The 19,372-nt window shown below is 37.6% G+C and overlaps 2 protein-coding genes across 2 annotated transcripts; both read left to right on the top strand.

The window, feature by feature from the left end:
- The first annotated feature begins 1,475 nt into the window (after nucleotides 1-1,475).
- LOC127655041 (COP9 signalosome complex subunit 8-like) lies at nucleotides 1,476-19,081 on the top strand. The gene is made up of 7 exons (XM_052142634.1): nucleotides 1,476-1,636; nucleotides 1,981-2,048; nucleotides 2,157-2,205; nucleotides 2,287-2,419; nucleotides 15,353-15,460; nucleotides 15,961-16,023; nucleotides 16,724-19,081. Exons 1-7 carry the CDS (start codon nucleotides 1,565-1,567, stop codon nucleotides 16,801-16,803), a joined length of 573 nt encoding a protein of 190 aa, XP_051998594.1. The 5' UTR covers nucleotides 1,476-1,564; the 3' UTR covers nucleotides 16,804-19,081.
- On the top strand, nucleotides 7,350-8,933 carry LOC127655040 (tripartite motif-containing protein 54-like). Its single transcript, XM_052142633.1, has one exon. It carries the CDS (start codon nucleotides 7,453-7,455, stop codon nucleotides 8,515-8,517), a length of 1,065 nt encoding a protein of 354 aa, XP_051998593.1. The 5' UTR covers nucleotides 7,350-7,452; the 3' UTR covers nucleotides 8,518-8,933.
- Nucleotides 19,082-19,372: the final 291 nt, after the last annotated feature.

The raw sequence follows: 19,372 nt of genomic DNA, 5'->3' as shown, positions 1-19,372 counted from the left end.
TAAGGAAGTAGAATTAAAATAGAATGAAATTCAAAGAAATTCATATTGTGTTTTTAAGTTTATTTTTTTTAAATACATTTGATTTTTCAATATATAATGAAACATGTTATAATATTATCACATGCATAACACATATGGTATTTCCAGAAACATTACACTGTAAAATTCCTTAGATCAAGTAAATAAAGCTGAAAAAACAATAAAAGATGTACTTGATTATTGTTGTTTTTCAGTGCAAGTACTGCATCTCAATGCAACTTTATTTATTTATTGCATTTATTTAAGTTTAAATTGGCCTACAAAAACGTTGATGTGGTTCAATCCCATTCAATCTCTTCCCAGCATGCACATGGGAACGAGTATTATGGTTTCATTGTTTGGTCGTTTGCATGGTTTTATTTTAATATTTGTTGTTGATTTTGTTGTCAAGATAGATAACTTATTTTGTGATGTCAGGATGAATTTGTTTCTCTTTTACAATTATCAATTTGTAGATTATTACCCTTGTCGTGCTTCATGTACCAATATGTGCATAGCATTTTAAAATGTATGATTTTTTTTCCTCTTAAGTGTTTATGTGATGACTAGAAATGTGATTTTATTGGTTAAAGACAGCAAGCGCATCGCATTTCATGAAATATACATTTATTGAAATGTACATGAGATGCTCAGAATACTGAACAGTTTAAAATCACGTAAATAAAGGAAGCAATTGTCATTAGTCAAAGGTGACAGAGTTGAAAAAATAGTCTTAAAGTTGCTTAATTTTAATATGTAATTGTTAAATATGTAAAATGTATATTTAATACATACAACTAATATGTAAAAGTCATGGCAGGCTGACACTTGAAATGTAAAATCAACTTAAAATAATCAATGCAAACCTACAGTACGTAATTTCTTTATGTTGTACAAACACATCACTTTTTACTGTATTAATAATCAATATTAAATATAATAAAATGTAATCATGTTTGAAATGCCACCAACAGAAATTTCAATTTAATTTATTTCCCTACATTTAAAAAGTTTAAACATGTAAATCTACATATTATGAAATAAATGGGCACTTTGTAAAAACTAATAATGTCATTATCTGAAACAAAATGTGTCTTATAAAAGTAATGACTGTTTTGAATTTCTTTGAATTGAAATTCAGTAAATTCCACTTCCTATAATTCAAATTCAACTTCCTGTGGGGTGTTGCCAATTACATTAAAATCCTAACTCATGAATAGAAAGGGAGTTAATTCTGATAGAGGAGGACATTATATTTCCTCATGTTTGCATTTTGTATTTCAAATAATAATATACTCTCTTGTCATGGCTAACCAAAAACCTCATAACAACAGAAATCAGTCCAGTTGAAACGACATAATTTCACTTAATTTCGATTTAATTCTGCGATGACCTGTATGAACGAGAATCTTCCATCTCTACGGATTCTCCACAGGTGTCATTTCTCTCCTGTCCAGCAGGTGGCGGTGTGACGTTGCAAAGCCAATGCTGAAGCGGTTTGTTTTTTATAGCTGGTAGCCGTTAGCATTTGAAGCTTCTGTGAAAGATGCTCGTGTCTGTCATGATGGCTGAACTTGATGAAAATCTGCTGCTGCAGTTCGAAACTCAGGAGCTGGAGGTAAAAAATAGACAGCGATAGGCGGATCTGTGTTTGCATGTGTTCTTTAACTGGTCGAGGTTTAGGCTAGTACCTGCTAAACAGCTGGGGGTGACAGTGAAATATCACTAGTCACGTAAAGCCAATCTGACATTAGTAAGACTACAGAAGATATACGATATTAAAGACGAACTTTTAGGTCTAACTTTTTAAATCTAGCCCTTAGTTTGTGCAACATCTTAGAGCTTGTGCTCAAATGTGGATGTAAGTACACAAACATGGCTTTTTGTACGACTGTCTCTGTGTGTACTAATATAGCCTGTTTGTCATCTTCATTTCATACAACATGTTACATTGAATCTCAGGCTCCTGGTGGCATTGCAACGCCTCAGGTGTATTCACAGTTACTCGTCCTCTATCTCCTGCATGACATGTGAGTATATTCACATATATACTACAATTTATGGTAATTGACATTTATATTACCAGTTGATCTTATCATAAACATATTATAAATCATATTCCTAATTCTTTTACACAGGAACAATGCCAGATATCTTTGGAAACGGATACCCCAAGCAATCAAGACAGTAAGTTTTATTTTGGTTTCCAGTTAGATCTATGTAAAGCAAAAATAATATGTAGAACTCTGATTGAGTTTGTTTTTACAGGCAAACCCAGAGTTATCAGCTATTTGGGCAGTAGGACAGTGTATCTGGCAGCGAGACTTTCCAGGGATCTACACTGCTATTGCTGCTTACCAGTGGTCTGAAAACATTCTTCCTGTGATGGAAGCCTTACAAGGTATTGTGATCATGTGACTTTGGGTTTATGCTTTTGGCTAGTTTATGCTTTTGGCTATTTTATGTATTATTCCTAAAATGAAGCTTTTACTGAAATATTGCGAGAAGAGTTCAATGATCAAGAAGTTGTTGGTTGGTCATTCGGATTGTAGTGTTCATATGAATTTGTCAGATACAAGTTTGTTCCATGTGTTCAAAGGTAAACTCATGATGGCTGGCAACAATGTGTCTGTCTGAGTCATAATTCACCCCAAAATCCAGCCCCAGTTTCTCATTAATGTAATGTGCAAAAGTGATACATTTACGTTGTATTTATACTTCATGGAAGTATTTGTTGTAATTCAATTCATTTATGCATTATTAATAAGAAAACATCATTGTGTCTAGACAGAATGATTTTCATTAATGTATTACACGAGACTCATCATGGGGAATAATAAAAAAATGACAATCAAACTTATGAATGAGGTAGAGGGCCAGTGTGCTTAACTGTCATGACAATAATGTCATAATGCAATCTTGAAGGTGTCATGCATTGCAAATTTTTTTATAATATTCACTGAGGTCTATTTAAAATGTTAGTAAGATTTTTCATCAAAAATACTTGTCCATTTTTCTAACCCGTTTTTGGCCCTCAGATTAAAAAGCTACAATTTGGGGTCGTGTCCCCTTTAAGACTTCAATGTAAACGCCCACTGCTATGATTTGGTAACATCTTGCAGTTTTGAGTTTTAGATATTTATATTGGAAAACAAGCCAAAACAAAATCAAATCAAAAACGGATTTTGTTGCAGTGTATAATGGCATGAAGACTCCCTCTCTCACCTTTCTGTTCATTTCAATCCATCTTTAACTCTCAAAAAAAACTTTTTTATCATAATATACAGTACTGAGCAAAAGTCTAAGATGTTTCACAAAAGCATTTGTCTTAATTTTATTAATAAATCTGTGTATTGCCAAATTTATTCACGGTAAGAAATGCAGCGTGACAAATACAATACTGTGCAAAGGTTTTAGGCAGTTGTGAAAAATGCTGCTTGGTGAGGATGTCTTGAGTTTAACTTTCTCATCGTCGGCAAAAATACCGTTCAGTCTCTCCTAAAACACACTGGCAATTGAGATTGATTCCGAGATGGGAAGAAACTAAAAAAAGCGTTCCTGCACTTTATGGTTGCTATCGATGTACCTCAGCACAAGCACCAGCAGTGTCTGTGTAGAAACGTGTGGCAATGTTCACTCTCCCCAAAGCAGACAATCTCAAACAGTTATCAATGTGGGTCTCATGTTTCTTTATTTTTTCTGAAAGATGGTGCATGTCTGTTACACCTGTCGCTGTCAAAGCGGTGCTGTCTGCCGTGCCGCCTTCAGGGTGAAAGAGTTGGCAGGGGTAGCAGAAGACTGCATTGGCTACGTCGCAGCCTGCTATCCAGGTTTTTCGTTCGTACCAATTTTTGGAAAATCCTCGAGTGTAGGACTTTCCCCCTCTAGTAGAAACCTGTTGAATGATTCAATTTGGTCTGGGAGGTCCTAATTGTTTCGTTGACAATTCATCTTGATTCGTTCGCCGACAAAAGGAACTTCTTTCAAAGAGACAATTGAGTTGCACTGAACGCTAGCCATCTTGACAGTAGTACGTGAGTTGATTGACGCTGCAACTCACTCTTTTCTTAGTTATGCTCATGGTTACGTTACGTTACGTATGACGAAAGCGCGTAAGTGCAAGCCCTCCCGGAACCCATAGAGATTGTATTGAAAGCTCTGATATTTGAAAAAAATTTGTTTTTACATGAGAGTCTATGAGAGACTTCTGGGGCGATTTTCAACCTGACTGAAATCGCCCCAAAAGGGGTGGGGCCATTTTAAGCTCGACTTTAGCCTTATTGGCAGATCAGACGTCTAGATTAGAACACTGACTGTTGCCGTGATAGAATTGGTTAGAAAAAAATCCTTCCTTTTCCCGTTTGGCAGTGCGTCGCCCATTTCGCCCTAATGAAACGCCTCCCCTGTTAGCGAGTCTAACATTTTATGTTTCCTATTGACCCACTAAAGCTGAAGATATAAATAGCCATCTTAAGACAAATGCTTTTGTGAAACATCTTAGACTTTTGCTCAGTACTGTATATTATGATTCAGTAAGTCGAGAGCCATCACGTTATGATCTAGCTGCAGCAAGTGCACGCTCATGGGACGAACATCCCTGTGAACCGAGTGTGTATCAACCGGTTGCAGTTTCAATCTCTCCCCATTAGATCGGGACACTTTACACAACTCATAGACGAAGACCTGACTGCACAATATCAGCCTACCTTTTCTCATATTAGGATCATTAGGAATGAAATGCAAAGAGTCTGTTTTTCCACAACCTGCACTGCACAACGTTTTGTAAAATTTGAAGGCGTCTCGAACCTCTTGTTGCTCAATAATCCCTGTGTTTCTCCCTGCCTGCCATTTCTTATCTTCGCTCTAACCACGAACCTGTGGGCAGGCTAAAGAGGCAATGATGAAGTAGTCGTTGACCTGGTTATGCAGAGGCAGACTTGTGCTGACGTATACCTCTATATTATGTAATAGAGACGAGGACGTAGAAAACGAGTCATTTAGGAACATTGGTTTCAATAAAGCCTTTTTTTTATTTTTTTACTAATGAATATGTTTCTGAAACTTACAGTGTGTTTTTATAATACTATGACCTCTTATATGTCAAAAGATAAAGGAAAATGTGGTTTCTCAATGCATGAAACCTTTAAAGGAATATTCTAGGAATCAATAATATTCCACAAATGCTGATTATTGAGCTTAACTTGTATTGAACCCAGAATATTTCTTTAATGGTATAAAAATAGATGAGGCGGGGTTAAAAATGAACCTTGTGTTTTTGTGAGATTCTACTCTTGCTGCATGAATCGCAGATGTAAGGTACTAAGGGACTAATCCTTTTCTTAAGTCGATATCGGTGAAATAGTTTCAATGTGCCCTATTAGCACGTCTGCTTACGGCTCTGCTTTATGGTTAAATAACACATTTCTTGTGCTTTTCTCAGTTTATGCAGTTTTCATCTTTAGATTTCTTTGTACCATTGTATTTTAATACATTTTTACATGAACTCAATAATTTCATAAACAGCTTTGCAGTTGTTTAGTACTATGAAAAACCTCAAGGATAGGAATCATAATTCTTATAAAATTCAAGCTTTCGTTAAATAGCTGAACTGCATATATCAAATGAGCATCACATAACACGTATGACACATAGTATTAACAAATTGTTAATTATACTATATATCTGTCAACAAGGTTTCAAGTTCTCATTCTCCGAAGAATGGTTGCTTTTCAAGGAAACTATGAGGTCTTTATTTATTTTCTGTGCTTGCTAATATAAACCAATCAGCAATGGCAGCTATGCACAAAACAAGCTGGCTGCTACACGGGGTAAAAGGAGCAAGAAATCTTTGTGTGCTCTTGGAGTTTCTAAACAGATGCAATACACTATTACAACAGCTGAGAGCGAGTGCACTATCTGCTTTCATCCCTATGTGTTTTGTCTTTATAAATAATTGCAGGGCTTAATTAACCTGAAAGAATTTTTGAAAGTTTCAATTAAAGGTATAGGATTAAAATACAGATTTAATATTTCTTTGCTAAATTTACAGTGCTCAGACAAGGTTTCTCTGAGTTGTTCTTTGACGGTCAGATTTTGTCAGTGTTAGGAATATACATAACATGTTATGGTTGTGGTTGATGAACATTCTCCCGCGAGTATAAAACATGGGAAATAGACCTTTTGAATGTAGATGGATGTAAAAAATGTACCCTGGGGAGTGCCGTGTATCTTGCTCAGATTCCACTTCAAGTGGTTCAAGACTATACATAGCACAGGCATTATCTCCCAAGGACCAAGTGTGAATCCTTTGAAATATGACTGCTGTTAGATGAAGTGTGAAAGTTACTTTTTAAGTCTGTGTCTTGCTTCCCTCTTTTACGGATTTACTGAGAGTGAAAAGTTGTTTTAAACCTCTTCTCTGTATTTATTCGAGTAACCTCAGGGATCAAGCTAAAACACAACATTCATTTGATCCCCATGTGCCAACACCTGACTAACCCGGGCCAAGGATAGATTTAAAAATAACCCTTTCCATGTGTTCATGGGTTCCCTGTGTACTGTCTTTCAGGACACTGATAGTTGTCTGTTATTTAACCAACAAATTACTCAAGAACATTTGAATATGTCATAAGTCTTGGGTTTGTATGTTTATTTTGAGAAATAGCAAATTTTGTGTGACTTACAGATTCAACAGAGAAAAGTGAGGATGAATCCTCAAAAATAAAAATATTGTTATTAGATCCATCAAATCTGGTTATTATACTCATTACACTTGTAAATAATATAAATTATGAAAAAGTAATGGGTTATGTGGCTTTCATATCAGGAAAATACCCTAAAGTAAGTTGGAGATATATATCTCCAATAACTTTTGTGGATATCTAGGCATAGTTTGACAACTTTTCAATGGAGCTAAGAGTGTACAATTTAGTATTTTCTTGTATAAAACCCCTTAAGTAATTAATCTATGCTTTTCCAGCAACACAAATAGGCAATAACAATTCAAATGGTGTTTTTGAAACAGACGGGTTTGTTTTCTTCTAATACACTTTGCATTGCCCAACACGTGAAACTTGTTTGTCACAGCTCCCATATTTCACAATTGAAATCTCACTGTACATGGAAGGGTAGCAGTGTTATGGTATCTTCACGACACAACACATGGATTCAAAAGGTGTGGGGGCTTTTGCTTTTCCAAAAATGAATCTTGAAAATAAGTGGATAGGAATTTGTGCTCTGATTGGTTGGAGGAATGGCATGTCACCCACTGGCTGAGGGACGTATAAAGACCAGGGTCACTGTGTCCCAGAACAAATCTGGCAACTGCAAGGACTCCGTTACAGTTGCGCTGCAGCTTTTTTTTTTTTTTTTTTCTCAACCAAGCGCTACAGCCACTAAAGTGATACAGAAAAAGGTGACAAAGCCTTTACTGACATGGAAATTCAGCGAACTGCCTCCTTGTTGGGGTCTCCTGGCTCCATGGAGAGCCTTGAGAAACAGCTGAGCTGTCCAATCTGTCTGGACATGTTCACCAAACCAGTGGTGATCCTGCCATGTCAACATAACCTCTGCCGAGGATGTGCGAGTGATCTCTATGACTCTCGAAACCCTTATCGTTTCTCTGGTGGTGTCTTCCGGTGCCCTACGTGTCGTTTTGAAGTGGTTCTTGATCGTCACGGTGTACATGGACTTCAAAGAAATCTTCTAGTGGAGAATATAATTGACATATACAAACAGCAACAAGAGGGTGGAGGTGGTGGCGGCGGCGGCGGCGGCGGCGGCGGAACCTCAGAATCTTCTATAAGCCCCAAGAGTTCCAAGGAGCTGATGTGCCAAGAGCACGAGGATGAGAAAATAAACATTTACTGTGTGACCCACCAAATTCCCACTTGCTCCATGTGTAAGGTGTTTGGGCAGCATAAAGACTGTGAGGTGTCACCACTCGCTAGTGTCTACCAGGCTCAAAAAGGAGAGCTGAGTAATGCTATTGATGCTCTTGTGGCAGGGAATGGTCGCCTTCAGGCTCTGCTTAACCAGATGGAGGAAGCCTGCACAGCCGTTCAGGAAAACGCTCAACGTGCCAAGCAAAAGCTTGGTGAACGTTTTGATTCACTGTATGCAGCCTTAGAAGAGCGGAAGAATGCCCTCTTGGAACGTGTTGGTAAGGAGCAGGATGAGAAGATCGCTGCCCTCAGGAGTCTGGCTAGGCGTTATGGAGATCATCTTCAGGCAGCCACGGAGTTGACCGACACAGCAGTACGTGCATTGGAGCAAAGTGGTGCTGCAGAGTTCTTGCAAGCCTCCAAGAACCTGATTGCACAGACAAAGGATGCAGCGAAGGGATCACTGGGTGAAGAAAGGCCTGAGCCAGGCTTTGAGAGAATGGACCATTTCACTCTAGATACAGAACATGTGGAAACTTTGTTGTCCAAGATGGACTTTGGGGGAGAAGATGATGAGGAATATGAAGATGCTGAAGATGAGGAGGAAGAGGAGTAAATGGATAGCACTGAAGGAAAAGTGTCAAACTTGAATGTTGATGTTAATGCTGGTGATTAAAAAGGATGTAAAGAAGGACAAAATTAACAAGGATGAAGAACCACAGACCGTGACAATGACAATATGTTACTGAGGTTTTAATGTTTGTATATCACTGCTAAGCAGTGTAAGCATTTCAACTCATATGATCATAAGAATATTTCAGAGTAACATTTTATTTAGGTGCCATTTTTATACTTTTCTATTTTAGTTCATATCCTTCCGTTGTCACTGTAGGAGTAATCTTTCTACTTTTACTGTACTGAGAACGAGAAATGAAATATGACTCATTATGTTTATCTTATTTTACTATATGTGATCCTGTATGTTCTGTTTTCTCATGTGTGGACTTTTTTGTGAAATAAAATGTTTGAATATCATAATTGAGTTTTGTTTTTTGGGACGTGTCAATCCACAAGTTAAACATTTAAGGATATAGATATATAGTATAGAGTGTCTAGGACCTACTCTAAAGGTCACTTTTAAAGTAGGCTTTACCACTTCAAACAAGCACTCTTTACTCTCAACTTCCTTCTCTGGTAAAGGCACGTTCTATTTTTAAAACGTAACAGGATGAGATATGGCTGGGGGAACATTAGGGTAGAATACCGGAATAGGACAGCTGGACAGAGCTGCCACCCCCTTGCCTTGCTCAGCAGCTCTTGCTGATCATTATAAAGGGTCAAGACTAGTGAGAAATCAGGAACTGGGAGTCAGTTTGGCTAGCAAGGATTACTGTTGCTAAAAATAAAAACGCAACATTAAAAAATAAATAATCATCTAGAACCCCCCCCCCCAAATGTACAATAACTCTATGATCAACTCCTCTTGTTACTCGAGGTGCTAAGACCAGACATGTTTCCCACATTGAAACTTGTTTTCTTTTTGTAGAGGTCATCCTTGTAAATGCCATGTTCTCATCTGAATGATTGTTTCTAAACAGCCCTCTTGTAATCACCATATATCCCTGGTTCTACATTCAAGAAACTATTAGTAAACCGAGCATTGCTAAGAGTGTTGCTGTTTAGTTCAAGAGCTAAAACTGTTGGAATGGAAGTGTCTGTTAGCAGTGAAATCTATGATTTTCCATTTTAGCAGACAAAAACACTCAAGTTGATCTTAGGTTGATGGACAATGTCACACTTGTATGTTTTCATCTGAGCCTTCATGGAATTAGTTGAAGTTGATAATGTATGATATTTCAGTGATCAGAAGTGTGGTCTTCCAGATCCAGACGTTTGACTATTGGCATAAAGCCTGGTCCATGTTTTTACTACGTGCAACATCGTTTTAAAATTAGTTTGTTTAGGGTGATGTGACTGTGTTTTACGGACTGCTTCAGCCACAAGTAAAGCCAATAATGCTGTTTAGTGCTGTGCTGCTGCTTTGCTTTATTAAAGTTGTCATGGCCCCTTTCACTTTTAAAAACTCAAATCTCTCTAAACTTATTTATCGTGGTCGTGCTGTCTGTGTATAGTTTGTGTTGCAAATCGTGTAAAAAAAAAAATATATACGTCCTCACAATCTCTGAGAGATGGGCTTCAAAGTTGTTAATTTTAACAACAGTAAACAAGGTAACAACTCCTCAGCTGTCATCCGCAATTGTAAATAAAGTGTCATGCCCAAAGCACACCCATGAATAGTTTTAACCAATCATCAACACTCTTCAACCAGCCGAGTTCTCATGGGTCAAGAATTTCAGAGATGTGCACGAACTGGAGAAATCTCATCAAACGAACACTTTGGCAGAACAAAAATGTCACTGCATTTTGTCATCATTTGTAGATTAATTAAGCGAAGCCTGTTTGCCCAGTAAATATAAATGAGCCTTAAATGGTTGCATGGTTTACCGGTACTAACGAAGTATCATGATACCACAAAAATTAAAACTGTACAATATCATCTTGTTGCTAATTTCGGTATCATATTACAGTATGCTGTCATTACCAAAATTATATGAGATGTGACAAATTTTAGATGAAATCAATTACAATTTGAAAATAAAAATAAAATACATCTGGAAATGGCCAAGTGTGATAAATTAAACCACAGAAGGATGTAATTTAATGTTATAATATGAATTCACATGCGTGATGGAATTATCCCAGCATTTATGGGAAGCTCGATATAACATTATCTGTCAAAAACAGGAAGAACTCAAAGGCCTGTCAAAATAAAAGTCCCGATTAAATGAAAACTATTCAACTGGATGCGTGATATTGAAGACACAATAATATTACTACTATATAAAAATGTTATATTCAAAAAGTAGCAATAATACTCATAATAATTATTTAATACTAAATGGTTTTATTATTATTATTATCTGTAAGCAATATCACAAACGCAAGCAGGCTTGTGCCACAGGTAATCAGATTTTTGTTTTCATTAATTCTGTGAAGCTCTGTTGTGCAGCATTTTATTTTGCCGCAATTTTTTTGTAAAAACAAAAACTACTATATTATTATTTGATTAAAACAGTATGTATCAATTTGATTAAACACCATTTGATCATAACATAAAACATAAAAACATTAAAACATTTAACATGTATACCAGCGCTGGTATCGTGCCAAAGTTTTTGTTTTGCAGCAACCCTATAGCCTTAAGACATCACAACATGCAGAACTTTTATTCTATAGGATGTTTTAGTATTATATTTCCCTGAACAACACAATGCTATAATGCATAATGTTTTTTAAATATGGTTAAAGTTTCATACTGCATGTAGTTTAGACTTAAATGTGGACACATTCTTTTCTACTGTGAAAAAAAAAGAATTATGACTAAAGACATTAATAGTACTTTCAACAATAGTTTAAAATGTAAAAATAGCATTTCATTCTACTTAAGTGTTTACACATGTTGGTTGCATGTTCAGATCAGATAACCAGTGGAATTCTGCTTGGTTTATCTTGGTAACTCCCCTATTATCAGACACGTTCGGTTGCGGAATAAATACAAATTGGGGATATTTGTGAGACAGGACACTTTCACAGTCCATAGTACTTTGCTTGTCCATGCTTTGATGCAAGGATTTAAAACAACCGATTGAAGGGTGAGAGGAAAGAGTTTGCAGGTGTGATGGGAAATGGCCACCTTTTGAAAATCTCCTAAAGGTGCTGTAAGCGATTTTAGTCATTCTAACTTCCAGAAAAATGAGCCTTTGATTTAGTCATGCCCCCTCTTTCCAAAACATTGCACCGATACCGTTGAAACTGACACAAAGCATGTTCCCAGAGTTGTCAAACACTACAGCAACAAAATAGCGCCCTCAACTGACAAATTATAAATCAGAATATGGCATTAAGCCTAAATAATTAGCTGAAATGACAACGCTGAGAATGCACAATATGACTGACAGGCAGATAGCATCAGAGACCGCGGCCCACGGTCACATTTTTGTTTACAAAGTCTAGAGCGGTCACAGAGACCTCTCCGATATCTCAGCAACTTATTTTAGTAATTTCTTTCAGGGAGTAGGAACAGTTTTTGCATACCTTTCAATGAAATGGCTTACAGCATTTTTAAGGGATAGTTCAGCCAAAAAAAAAAAAAAAAAAAAATTCTCACATCATTTACTCACCCTCATGTCATCACGGATGTGCAAGACATTCTTTCTTCTGCTAAACACACAAAGATTTCTCAGAAAAATATCTCTGCTCTTTAGGTCAATACATTGCAAGTGAATGGTGGCCAGAAATTTGAAGGTCCTAAAAGAATATAAAGGCAGCATAAAAGTAATCCATATGACTCCAGTGGTTCAATATATGCACTGATCAGCCACAACATTAAAACCACTGACCGGTTAAGCGAATAACATGTATTAAGTCATTACAATGTCACATGTCAAGGGGTGGGATACATTTGGCATCATTTGATCAGTCAGTTCTTGAATTTCATGTGTTGGAAGCAGGAAAAGCATAAGGATCTGAGCGACTTTGACAAGGGCAAAATTGTGATGGCTAGACAAATGGATACCTTCCAAAAGTGGTCCAAGGAAGGACAACCGGTGAACTCCCAAGGCTCATTGATGCACATGGGGAGCGAAAGCTAGCCCGTCTGGTCCGATCACACAGAAGAGCTACTGTAGCACAAATTGCTGAAAAACGTAATGCTAGCCATGATATAAAGGTGTCAGAACACACAGTGCATCGCAGCTTGCTGGGTATGGGGCTGCGTAGCCGCAGACTGGTCAGAGTACCCATGCTGACCCCTGTCAATCGCTGAAAGCGCCTACAATGGACCATGGAGCAATGGAAGAAGGTGGCCTGGTCTGACGAATCACGTTTTCTTTTAAATCATGTGGACGGCCATGTGCATGTGTGTTGTTTACCTGGGGAAGAGATGGCATCAAGATGCACCATGGGAAGAATGCAGGCCGGTGGAGGCAGTGTGATGATCTGGGCAATGTTCTGCTGGGAAAACTTGGGTCCTGGCATTCATGTGGATGTTAATTTGACACATACATTTGAAGTCAGAAGTTTACATACACTTAGGTTGAAGTCATTAAAACTCATTTTTTTAACCACTCCACAGCTTAAATATTAACAAACTATAGATATCTACTTTGTGCATGACACGAGTAATTATTCCAACAATTGTTTACAATCAGATTGTTTCACTTTTGGGCCAGAAGTTTACAAACACCAAGTTAACTCTGCCTTTAAGCAGCTTGGAAAATTCCAGAAAATGTCAAGCCTATAGACAATTAGCTTCTGATAGGAGGTGTACCTGTGGATGTATTTTGAGACCTACCTTCAAACTTGGTTCATCTTGGCTTGACATCATGGGAAAATCAAAAGAAATCGGCCAAGACCACGGAAAAAATTGTGGACTTCCACAACTCTAGTTCATCCTTAGGAGCAATTTCCAAATGCCTAAAGACGTTCATCTGTACAAACAATAGTACGCAAGTGTAAACACCATGGGACCATGCAGGCCTTATACCACTCAGGAATGAGATGCATTCTGTCTCCTAGAGATGCACGTAGTTTGGTGCGGAAAGTGCCAATCAATCCCAGAACAACAGCAAAGAACCTTGTGAAGATGCTGGAGGAAACAGGTAGACGAGTATCTATATCCACAGTAAAACGATTCCTATATCGACATAACTTGAAAGGCTGCTCAGAAAGGAAGAAGCCACTGCTCCAAAACCACCATAAAAAGCCAGACTATATATGTCAGTAAAAATGTTACTGTTTGGCCATAATGACCATCGTTAAGTTTGTAGGAAAAAGGGTGAGGCTAACAAGCTGAAGGACACCATCCCAACCGTGAAGCATGGGGGTGGCAGCATCATGTTGTGGGGGTGATTTGCTGCAGGAGGGACTGGTGCACTTCACAAAATAGATGGCATCATGGGGTAGGAAAATTATGTGGATATATTGAAACAAAATCTCAAGACATCAGCCAGGAAGTTAAAGTTTGGTCGCAAATGGACAATGACCCCCAAGCATACCTCCAAAGTTGTGGCAAAATGGCTTAAGGACAACAAAGTCAAGGTATTGGAGTGGCCATCACAAAGCTCTTACCTTAATCAAATAGAAAATTTGTGGGCAGAACTGAAATGGCATGTGTGAGCAAGGAGCCCTACAAACCTGACTCGGTTACTGTGTCTTGAGGAACTTCTTTTGAGAAGCTTGTTGAAGGCCCAAGATAAACAATTTAAAGGCAATGCTACAAATACTAACAAAGAGTATGTAAACTTCCGACCCACTGAGAATGTGATGAAAGAAATAAAAGCTGAAATAAATCTCTACTATTTTTTCTGACATTTCACATTCTTAAAATAAAGTAGCTATCCTAACTGACCTAAGACAGGGAATTGTGAAAAACTTGAGTTTAAATGTATTTGGCTAAGGTTTATATAAACTTCAACTGTACCACCTACCTAAAGATTGTTGTAGACCAGGTTCAGCCCTTCATGGCAACGGAATTCCCTGATGACAGCGGCCTCTTTCAGCATGATAATGCAACCTGCCACACTGCAAAAAAAATTCAGGAATGGTTTGAGGATAATGACAAAGAGTTCAAGGTGTTGACTTGGCCTCCAATTTTCCCAGATCTCAATCCGACTGAGGATCTATGGGATGTGCTTGACCAACAAGTCCGATCCATAGAGGCTACACCTCGCAACTTACAGAAATTAAAGGATCTGCTGCTAATGCCTTGGTGCCAGCTACCACAGGACACCTTTGGAGGTCTTGTGGAGTCCATGCCTCGACAGGTCAGAGCTGTTTTGGTGGCACAAGGGGGACCTACACCATAGTAGGCAGGTGGTTTTAATGTTGTGGCTAATCGGTGTATCTACCGAAGTGTTATGATAGGTGTGGGTGAAAAACAGATAAATATTTAAGACTTTTTTTTTATTTATTTTTTTATTATAAATTGTCCTCCCTGCCCAGCTGGCACATATGCGATTTTTAGTAAAAAAAATAAAATAAAAATAGTTTAAATATTTATTTAGTTTTTTTCTCACCCACACCTGTCATATTTAACCACTGGAGTCATAAGGGTTACTTTTATGCTGCCTTTATGCGGTTTTTGGGCCTTTTAAAGGCCTGGTCACCATTCACTTGCATTGTATTGACCTACAGAGCAGAGATATTTTTCTAAAAATCTTTGTGTTCAGCAGAAGAAAAAGTCATACACATCTGGGATAATCTGGCATGAGGGTGAGTAAATGATGAGAGAATTTTCCTTTTTTGGTGAACTATAACTTTATGCCTTGGAAACATTCTGTTACATTCTGTGGCTATGCTAAGCAGAGTTTTCTTGTTTGTTTTTCTTCTAGAGTCCACCCGTAGGAGGGCATATGGGCTAGTAGCCCAAGCTTACACCTCAATCAGTGCAGATGACTTTGCTGCCTTTGTGGGATACTCTGTAGAAGAGGCGGTGAAAGGTAGATACCATCATATGGTTTGAGACAAGTCTGCCACTAAATATTTGAGCTTGCTTTAGTGTGAAACATTTATAAGGTTGCGAATGTACTTCACTAAAGTTTAATGACTGTATTGTTGCAAGGGTTTGGATTAAAAACATAATAATCACTTTAGAAATAATAATATATTAACATAATCAGAAATCTGGGACATTCCTTGTTATTTATTGCATAAATTTCTACATGTGTTTTGGGGTCATAGTGACTCAAATGAAGGAATACTTCACATAAATATATAAATGTTTTCGGTTTATTGGATTTTAAATATTTCCCCCTCCAGTAATTCTTACATTTTGTATTTTCCATATCTCCTTGTGTCTCCCTGCCTTATTCTTTCCAGCTATTTATGCATTATCTGTTCCAGTCCTCATTTTATATATTTTGAGTGCATTTTTAACAAGTCCACCAATATTACACAAAATGTTATTAAAGTATAAAAATCTCTTTCTCATTTGCTCAAGGTGTAGTCAGCCATGGGTGGCAGGCAGATCCCAACACCAGGATGATCATGCCACAGAAACCAGGTGGGGGCACTGTTTCACTTCATTTTACCAATAAGACTAGAGGTTTTTTTTCCCCCTCTATGACTCATTCCTCCATAAGGTTTCATTCATAGCCTATCCTTTGTACAAAAAAACTTGTTCCATCAAGTTGACATTTCTGCATGTTTGTGTCATAACAGGCATATGAACTTGCTCTCACGGTCTCTAAAGACTCCTCATTTCATGTTTTTGGTCACTTTGCTGTCCTGTGCCATTCTTTTTTTGCCCTACTTAGAGTGATACAGCTCTGTATTGTGTGTTTTCAAGGCAAACCGCTTTTAATGTGTTCGCCAGTAACAGTTGAGCACCATTTTACGAGGCACATTTATTCCAAAGGAACAGGAACGAGCAGCATCTGGGTTTCTGCATGCCTCTCATGATACAGTGCAGATGTCTGTAATGTGTTTGAGGAACTGATGATTGAGAAATAAGTCCCAGTGCAGCTGTCCTGCAGCTTTCAGTAAAAACGGCTGGTAATTATTAATTAAACACGGTTGGAATTGAATTTTGTTTACTTAGGTTGTTGTATCTCTAACAGTTCAACCTCCTTCGCGGTCTCATGCACATATTCATGCATTTGTTTTGGTCACGTCTTTGGATTGTGTTAAAAAGCAGATCGTAAAGGACATGGAAGGAATCCCCTCTTCTCTCATGTTTCTCTTCTGCCTTTTCCTCTCTGCAGATCCGCCCCCGGTCTCACTGGTTCCAAACGAACAACAGCTGGCCAGACTTACCGACTACGTGGCTTTTCTTGAAAATTGATAAGCACTCCACGCTCTCCTATCCTCTTCCCCACCACCTCTCAGATACTCGGGTTTATGGAAGGAAGCCGCCGCCTCCTATCGTCTGGTGTCCAGGACTCTGTCACACAGTGATGGAACCTCCATGTCTCTCTTTTCTCTTTTGCTTTTTGAACTCATTTTCCATAATGATATAGGACAAGATTTCCAAATAGTTTTTACTTTTACAAATTTGATGTCCACTATGGAGTGTGACACTTGTCAAAACTGTAAATTATTATTTTTCATCATAAATACTTCACTATATCCACATGTTGTATGGGCCTTATGTTTATGAGAGCTGTTTGTGTTGTTTTAATATTACAGGTTAACATTTGCTTGTTCTGCAACACTTATTTTTATCCTTGAATTTTGTACCTAAAAAAAAAAATCAATATATTTTGCATCGTTGGAGCAAATCATAAAGATTTAGTCTTCCTTGATGTGGAACATCAAAGAGTAAGAGAATGTCTTTCCCTCAGCAATCAAATGAATCACCACAGTTGTCCATGCTTGATTATAATTTGATCAACTCATTTCAGACTCAGAACTTCTTACTGGATGCTATATATCATTTGAAACATCTGTTACAATTTGGAGGCCCCGTTTACATAATCTGGAGCCACGATCTTTTTGTAATTTTAAATGTAAACAAATGTATCTTGCATTATTGCGGTGAACAAATGTTTTTGTTCATTTTTAACCACTTTAAATTGTTTTGCTTCTTGATGTTTACTTAAAGATATTCTTTACATCATCAGAGTGAAAAATGAGACTGTATTTAAGCACATTTTGATCATTGATAAAGCTTAACTTCAAGAGCAATTAAAGGGATAGTTGACTCCAAAATGAAAATTCTATATATAGAAGGAAATTTCAGCTCTGTAGGTCCATACAATGCAAGTGAATGGTGACCAGACCTTTCAATCTCCAAAAATCACATAAAGGCAGCATAAAAGTAATCTACAAGACTCCAGTGGGTAAATCCATGTCTTCAGAAGCATTATAATAGGTATGGGTGAGAAACAAATCTATATACAAGTCCTTTTTTACTATAAATCTCCACTTTCACATTCTGAAAGTGATGGTGAAAGTGGAGATTTATAGTAAAAAAACTATTTAAATATTGATCTGTTTTCCACCCCTAGTGATTGCATTGCTTCATAAGATGTACAGTATATTTAATTTATTTCTTTTTTATTTTCTCACCAATATGGAATTCCCAATGCTCTCTAAGTCCTCATGGTGGCGTAGTGACTCGCCTCAATCCGGGTGGCGGAGGACTAATGTCAGTTGCCTCCACGACTGAGACCGTCAATCCATGCATTTTATCACGTGGCTTGTTGAGCTTGTTACTGTGGAGACATGGCGCATGTGGAGGCTTCACGCTGTTCTCCGCGGCATCCACACACAACTCACTACATGTCCCACCGAGAGCGAGAACCACATTATAGCAACCACGAGGAGGTTACCCCATGTGACTCTACCCTCCCCAAAAGCAGGCCAATTTGGAAACAATGGAGTTGTATGGATTACTAGAAAATACAAAGTCTTTGTTACTGTTGATTGGTTTATATGCACATCTTACATGGCATGTTCTCTTCTATTGACTTTTTGAAATAGCACCAATATTATCTTATTTTTAACATAGTGGATGCTTTTTTAATATTACAGAACAATATTAAACTTGTGTCCCACCCAAAGGAATAATGGTGAGAGACAGGGCAAGATCTCAGGAACTCTGTAATTCATTATTTCCCTAGATGAAATTCAAAACCGCATCATCCAGCAGCTTTGAGCCTTAAACATTATTCTACTACTAGGGTATTTTATTTCTCAAAATCTGAACTTAAGCTTTGCTTTTGACTTCCAGCATGATCCTTTACGCTATAATAACACAACTAAACATATTAGTGAAATATTGAAAAATATCTCTTTTGATTCTGTATGGATTTCCTTTGGATGTTATTACACTGTGACTGGTATTGGCAGTGTTTCTTTGTGTAAACTGAAACCTGGCAGTCCTGAGATGAATGTAGCCATATGGCCGCCACACTAGTCCAGCATGGGCAAAATGATACTACTAAAACTAGGGACCTTGTTTTTATTGTCTTTTGGCCTTGCCTAATTTTTTTAATATACGTATTTAAAATAAGTACATTTTTTGCTGTTCGAGCAAAATAATCTATATTGCATACAACTTCAAAAGGAGTTTTTATGTCTAATGTGATCTGTCGATGGTCTGAGATCACTAATGAGCATCTTGGCCTTGCATTACAATAAACAGAAATGCAGACCAGCTGAACTTTGTAGTCTTTGTCAATGAGAACGGTCAGAGTTCACAGACAGCTTCATTGGAGCAGCTGGTGTGCATGTGTGAATCTCAGCCTTTTCTTTTGGACACTAATGAAAATGAATGTCCCCTTCCAGGCTTTGAAAATGTAGTTTTTTTTCTATGCTCAATTCCTCTGGTCTGTTGGCAAATGACACATCAGCATTGTTACGGTACAGAATTTTCTTTCTTAGACCATTGGTGTCCCTCAAAGAAAAGG

This window comes from Xyrauchen texanus, chromosome 14 (assembly GCF_025860055.1).
Source record: "Xyrauchen texanus isolate HMW12.3.18 chromosome 14, RBS_HiC_50CHRs, whole genome shotgun sequence".
Taxonomy (NCBI): domain Eukaryota; kingdom Metazoa; phylum Chordata; class Actinopteri; order Cypriniformes; family Catostomidae; genus Xyrauchen; species Xyrauchen texanus.
The sequence above is the reverse complement of the archived record's forward strand: the minus strand, read 5'-3'. Positions and strand labels throughout refer to the sequence as shown.

What these genes read in the sequence shown, in the direction of transcription:
- LOC127655041 (XM_052142634.1), top strand. Translation starts at nt 1,565, where the DNA reads ATGCTCGTGTCTGTCATGATGGCTGAACTTGATGAAAATCTGCTGCTG. An exon ending in TCGAAACTCAGGAGCTGGAG is followed by an intron (nt 1,637 to 1,980) that starts GTAAAAAATAGA and finishes ATTGAATCTCAG; the next exon opens with GCTCCTGGTGGCATTGCAAC. An exon ending in CTCTATCTCCTGCATGACAT is followed by an intron (nt 2,049 to 2,156) that starts GTGAGTATATTC and finishes TCTTTTACACAG; the next exon opens with GAACAATGCCAGATATCTTT.
- LOC127655040 (XM_052142633.1), top strand. Translation starts at nt 7,453, where the DNA reads ATGGAAATTCAGCGAACTGCCTCCTTGTTGGGGTCTCCTGGCTCCATG.